Below are 6,811 nucleotides of genomic sequence, written 5' to 3' on the forward strand. Positions count from 1 at the left end.
GAAGATTATTTTACAATCAATAATTGATAGAAAAATTCTAAGAATAGCAAAAATATTAACTTACGGGAGTTCAACAATAAATCCAAACAGAATCTACCCACCCCAAAAAAGTAGTAATTTCAAAATTGTAGTTCCCAGTATAATAATCCAGAATGCATAAAACGTATCTAAGCTGAGCTTTTCTTTCTATAATAATAATTCCAGTATATGTAATAGGAATGAATTTTCTAGTACAATCTTGAGAGACATGAAGTCTAGAACAATCTAGGTCACAGGTGTCAATAACAAGTAAACATAACTTTCTAGAACTATCTACGTCAATTTAGTGCAAATAGTAATACACAGAACACCCGCCCTTAAAAACGTTTGAATGACAATGAAAACTCAAACATACAATGTACATCAATCAAAGCAACGACAAAATAACATAACATCCTCAAGACTCTTGATAAGGCATCTGCTGTAACATTTTCGTTGCTTTGATATGTTTGATATCAATATCATACTCTTTAAATAATAAACTCCATCTTGTGAGTCTGATTCTTGTTTGATATTTGATGCAACAAATGAGAGGACTTTAATCCGTAAAACAAATATTGGATATACAGTAACATTCAAATAAACACCAAATATTGCAAAGCTAACAACAAAGCAAGCCACTCTTTTTCAATGTTTGAATTATTCTGCTGACATATTGGAAGTTTCTTTGAGAAATAAGAAACAATTCCTTCGACGTTGTCACTGTGCTCTTGAAACATTTATATTTAAGGTCTGATGTTTAACTAATGAAAGACGAATATAAAGAACAGTGATTAGTTTCATAAACCCCACAAGCAATACAAGAAAAGAGTTGGGGAAAAACGGACCCTGGACATACCAGAGGTAGGAACACATGTCAGGAGGAGTAAGCATCCCTTGAAGTAAGCCCTATGGCTTGACCCGGCAAACGGAGTACTCCGTTGTCAAAATATTGTGCAAAAGGCATAACACTTCTTGTGGTTTAAATTATATCCTTTGTTCAATTTTAAATGATCTGAGCTACCATGGAACAAACATGCAAACAACACAAATATTTTATTTAGGTCAGATTGGATATATTTTGTTTGATATCTGCCAACACAGTTATTGTTTTAATAGAATTGTGAGCGTTGGAATGAAGCAAATATGAGACATTTTGGACGAAATTGAGTATAGCATTATTCTCATCATTCCCTCAATCAAGTTTGAAAAAGAATAACACAGCTATTAATTCTGAAACCAATTTCTTTATTGTGTGGATGTATTTCCATTGTCCTATCCGATACCTCTATGCCTTGGAGCAGACAACGCATACAAGTTCCCGTCCGTTTACGTATGGTGGACATTTTAATGAGCCACATATTACCTCCACGGAATAGAAAAGATAGCCATTGTGATTAGAACTACCTCCAGCAAGAGTATCAGGGTTCTTATCCATACATTTATAAGTTGTAGCAGCAGCATGATTATATAACCCCGCCATTAGATAGCCATCGTATTCCAATTTCCAACCTTTGTAACAAGTTTTCCTTGCTAAAGTAATGAGAAACATCAGTTAGATCTTTAGTATTTTGGAAACTATTTTGTATATTCTTTATCTTTGATATCTGTGTCAATCTTTAAGGTTGGTTAAATTATGATATGTGGAATATTAGGAATGACATGAACTAGTTAAAACGTACCGGGGAAGACTCTAAGAACAGATCTATTATGTACCAGACAGACCGCGCACGGTACGTCATGGTCATGGAGTCTGTGCAAGTTAGTTAGAGAATCGTCAGTTTGGTATTCTGCTCCATATACATAAGCTTTATAGCCGTTCGTTCCATCTTTGTACTGGCCCCATTCAGGATCTCTTGGTAAACAAAGGGGATCAACAGCCGCTCCCGAGTGGCTATAATGTGACCCACCTGTAAATCCTGTCAAAGAAGGATAATATTTACATGAGTATTGCCGCATTGCAGTATATCAATTCATGACAGAAAATCCAGTTCCTCTTAACTACATGTACACTTACCAGAGAGAACCAGCTCAGCATTCGAGGGACATGTCTTCTTTCCCCATCTCGTATAGACAACGCTTCTGTTTCTTCTACCTGTATCAGAAAGACAATAAAAGCAACAACTTGATTTACTTCAAAAAGGAACTGCAAGACTTGGACCATAAATGTGTGTTTCTAACAGACTTAATATTCTAGGTTGAAATAAAGATATGTTTTCAAACAATTTTTACATCCCTATATCATGATGAGGCAAACGGATTAATCCGAGTCATTATAGTGAGTCTATAAAACGTTTAAGAATAGTGAATTTTCCATAATTTAAACACGATAGTGATCACTTTTATCGATGTATATAAAAATAATAACTGAGTTATGAAAAATTATCGAATGTTATATGATAACTCCTGTTTTAGTAAATTTAAACCCAACCATTGAAATGAATTTATTTTCATTTTGAATAAATATTTTCTTTAATAATAACATTTTCTCCGACCGAACTCGCATTCATATTCATATCTAGTGACCAGTCCTTTAAAACATTACTTTGTTAAACACCATCTTTATTCTCCGCACACGTACTCTTAATTGTATATTAAATAGATCCCGAAAAGGGGCGGAAGTGGGTATCTAAGATAAATTATGTGAAATTTTCTGTGCTACATTTTAAATATTTCACTTGGGGTAGTTATGTTTATTCAACATTTCATTGCTATTTCTGTGCTTTATATCAAATATTTCAGATGCAATTTATATATTGTATGATTCTTGGAAATGTACATTTCCGTTAAATAGCTGTATCACATTTCCATTCTCAATGACCCTGTAGCATGTGACAGCGTGACAGCGTGGCGAAAGTTCAATCATCATTAAAAGGAAGTTTTTTTTTTACTTGCCTAAATGGTCGAGCGATTTAGCGCGCTGGTTACATGCTGCTATGATATTTGGTTCCACAGGTCGTGAGTTCAACCTCAGGTAGATGAGGAAGTGGGTATCCAAAACAAAATAAAGGGAAATTTTCTGTGCTTTATATATTTGCATGGAAAACCTTAGTCCCTATTATGGTCCAAACTACCCTTTGCAAACTTGAATCTACACCATGTCAGAAAGCTTTCATGTAAATTTCTTTGGCCCAATGGTTCTTGAGAAGAAGATTTTTAAAGCTTTTTCCTATATTTGTATGTAAAACTTTGACCCACCCCCCACTTGTGGCACCATCCTACCCCCGGGGGCCATGATTTGAACAAGCTTTAATCTGCACTATGTCAGAAAGTTTTCTTTTAAATATCAGCTTTTCTGGTTAAGTGGTTCTTGAGAAGAAGATTTTAACTATATATTTGTATGCAAAACTTTGATCCCCCTTGTGGCCCCATCCTACCCCCGGGGGTCATGATTTGAACAAACTTGAATCTGCGCTATGTCAGAAAGTTTTCATGTAAAAATCAGCTTTTCTGGTTCAGTGGTTCTTGAGAAGAAGATTTTAACTATATATTTGTATGTAAAACTTTGATCCCCTATTGTGGCCCCATTCAACCCCCCGGAGCCCATGATTTGAACAAACTTGAATCTGCATTATGTCAGGAAGCTTTCATGTAAATCTCAGCTTTCCTGGCTTAGTGGTTCTTGAGAAGAAGATTTTAAAAGTTTTTCTCTATATATTTGTATGTAAAACTTTGATCCCCCCTTGTGGCCCCCATCCTACCCCCGGGGCCCATGATTTGAACAAACTTGAATCTGCACTATGTCAGAAAGTTTTCATGTAAAAATCAGCTTTTCTGGCTCCGTGGTTCTTAAAAAGAAGATTTTTAAAGATTTTTCCTATATATTTGTATGTAAAATTTTGATCCCCTGTTGTGGCCCCATCCAACCCCCGGGGCCCATGATTTGAACAAACTTGAATCTGCATTATGTCAGGTAGCTTTCATGTAAATCTCAGCTTTTCTGGCTTAGTGGTTCTTGAGAAGATTTTTAAAGTTTTTCCCTATATATTTGTATGTAAAACTTTGATCCCCCCTTGTGGCCTCATCCTACCACCGGGGGCCATGATTTGAACAAACCTGAATCTGCAATATGTCAGGAAGCTTTCAGGTAAATTTCAGCTCTTCTGGCCCAGTGGTTCTTGAGGAGAAGATTTTTAAATGACCCCACCCTATTTTTGCATTTTTGTGATTATCTCCCCTTTGAAAGGGACATGGCCCTTCATGTGAACAAACTCGAAAGCCCTTTACCCAAGGATGCTTTTGGCCAAGTTAGGTTGAAATTGGCCCAGTGGTTCTGGAGGAGAAGTCGAAAATGTGAAAAGTTTACGGACAGACGTACAGACGGACAGACAGACAGACGAACAGACAGACGGACGCCGGACAAAATGTGATCAGAATAGCTCACTTGAACCTTCGGTTCAGGTGAGTTAAAAACTACATGTGAATACACCTAGCACTGCAACTACACTAAATCTACAAACGTAGTTACATCGCAGAATATATGTGGTTTTTTTTGGAGTTTTAGGCTTGCCAATCAATGTAAAAAGTAGAGCGATCTAGGACATGCCCTATTCGTTCAAAGAGCTGATCCAGAATGTACGAAGTAGTAATAAGTAGTAATAATAGACTTAATTAATATCAGGTGGAACGAGTTAAGAACATTACGTTAATAAGTTAACTCGTAATCGGAGAAATTCTATTTTACGTGTACAAGATACATATCTATAAAAGGGCGGATCCAAAAGAAAAGGACAGGAGGTCCGGTTCCCCCTTTTTGCGGACGTATATGTTTATTCAGTTTTAACAATACGTTGAGTCGGAATTATATGAGAGGTGGATACTTTTATATAATGAATTTCAAGATTGTGGCTTTAATTTGTTTGACCTTGATAAATGTATTTTATGTTATATATATATGCATATATATTCTTAGGAAATAACGCTCAGAAGCATGTGGATTTGATAAATATTGCAAGCAATCTTATAGCCACTTGATTTTTCATTTCAAATAATTATAATTGATTCAAAAATGATTGTTTACAATTTCTTGTCTGTTACAAATAAGGTATTATACAAATGAAATTTTACATATACATGTATACTTAATCTTTTTGTATTATTTCAATTATATGACGACTTTGTATCTCATCTCGTTTGAAGTTCTTTCTTAAAGTATGTTGTTTTTGATTAGTTGGAAGTCCTTAGTGTACAAAATGCATTAAAGAAAATTATAGATAGAACGGGGGAACTAAGCCGAAGGGATTGATGAAAAAGTATAGTATAGTCTTGTACCTTTTTTCTCAAAATCAGCTTTCATTTGTTCCTTGAATACATTCATAGATCTCTGCATGGTATTTGTGAACCTTAGGAACTCCTGCTTCAATGCTTTAATTTGATAATCTCCGAGAGCGGACGACAATTGTCCAGACAGGAAGCCATGTAAGATGTCTTTGCAACTTCCGGTTTGTGTTTCAACTTGTGAAACATGGACCATCAGTAGGAAGGTTGGTAAAATCATAATTTTATATGTAATCTAACAAAAAGGGAAATATAAATAAAAATGCTAATAATCATTTTCAACATATCATCACCAAACACACAGATATAGGTAATGTTCTACAACATACAAGTGTATTATAGTATTTAACACGTATTACCGGTACATGGAAAGTATTTGTGTGGCTTACAACACTAATACAGCGGTGGGTCCAGGGAATCAAAACAGAATACAATGTTGAAAGTCACGTATGCGAAATAAAAAACCTCAAAACATTTCATCAAATTATTTTCATTTATGAATGTTAGAAAATTTATGTGAGAAAGATGGGACCCAAGAAAATCGTTTTGAAGGTTTCAGAAATAGAGCTTTCGAAATGTTCCTTTGAATGAAAGGTGAAGGTATCGAACAGTAATCAATTAAATGCATAACATATCCTATACATGTATTCATTCGATTTAAACAATTTACACGTTGAATTGGAAAGGAAAAATGTCAAACGCAATTAACTGGTATGATCAATTCTAAGTTTGATTTTGTAAACAAACAAACCAATTAAGCAAATCATATTGAAATGCATTGTTGGCTTTCAAGTATGATACAAATGTCTTTCCTGGAGGATGCAAACATTTCGAAACTAAAAACACATCACAATTTTCATAATCCAGATCAATAAACTGACTTGTTCTTGGGAAGGTATTGGATTTGTACTTTTTTAATTATGGACAACTTCAATTATGTTGATAAGAAAGTAATATTTATAGACTTACATCTTGAGTTATTTTCCAGAATAAGAAATCATAAATGCATTTATTACACATGCACCAGTCTCAATGAAAAAGTTTTAGGACATATACATAGGTAACAATATGACGCATTCCATATATATGGTTCGTGACAGAATAATCTCATTAAAATGTAACTAGATACTAACATTAGTATATACGATCACTGTTTGTTTTCATCACTTGTCCATGTACACAATAACTTAATTATGCGTTTTCTAATATATGTTTGCCTTGATAACTAAACTAATTAAAATGAAATCCTTGTGGTGAACGTTTGCTCTACAGACATAAATGACAGAACATGTAATGATATTAAACTGATTTGTTGATTTGTTTTAGAAAAGGTCTTCTCTGACATACATATAGATACATACATTCTTCATTCAGAAAAGTGTTAAATACCATCGTACTCATGTCAATGATTCTACATTCTTTTCTCTTGGAATTAAAAATTTCGTGATATCAGTGATATACGGTACGTAACAAAGTATGCTGCTAAGTAAATATATTAATAAAACAATTGGCTTTA

At 34.3% G+C, this 6,811-nt stretch overlaps 1 protein-coding gene across 1 annotated transcript; it reads right to left on the reverse strand.

Moving 5' to 3' along the window:
* Positions 1–1,245: 1,245 nt before the first annotated feature.
* LOC125667152 (short-chain collagen C4-like) lies at positions 1,246–6,353 on the reverse strand. Its single transcript, XM_056150031.1, has 5 exons — positions 6,265–6,353; positions 5,290–5,530; positions 2,036–2,113; positions 1,701–1,937; positions 1,246–1,551 (listed from the first exon to the last, which is right to left on the reverse strand). Exons 1-5 carry the CDS (start codon positions 6,313–6,315, stop codon positions 1,307–1,309), a joined length of 852 nt encoding a protein of 283 aa, XP_056006006.1. The 5' UTR covers positions 6,316–6,353; the 3' UTR covers positions 1,246–1,306.
* Between the last annotated feature and the right edge of the window lie 458 nt (positions 6,354–6,811).

Source organism: Ostrea edulis, chromosome 9 (genome assembly GCF_947568905.1).
Source record: "Ostrea edulis chromosome 9, xbOstEdul1.1, whole genome shotgun sequence".
In the NCBI taxonomy this organism is placed as follows: Eukaryota; Metazoa; Mollusca; class Bivalvia; order Ostreida; family Ostreidae; genus Ostrea; species Ostrea edulis.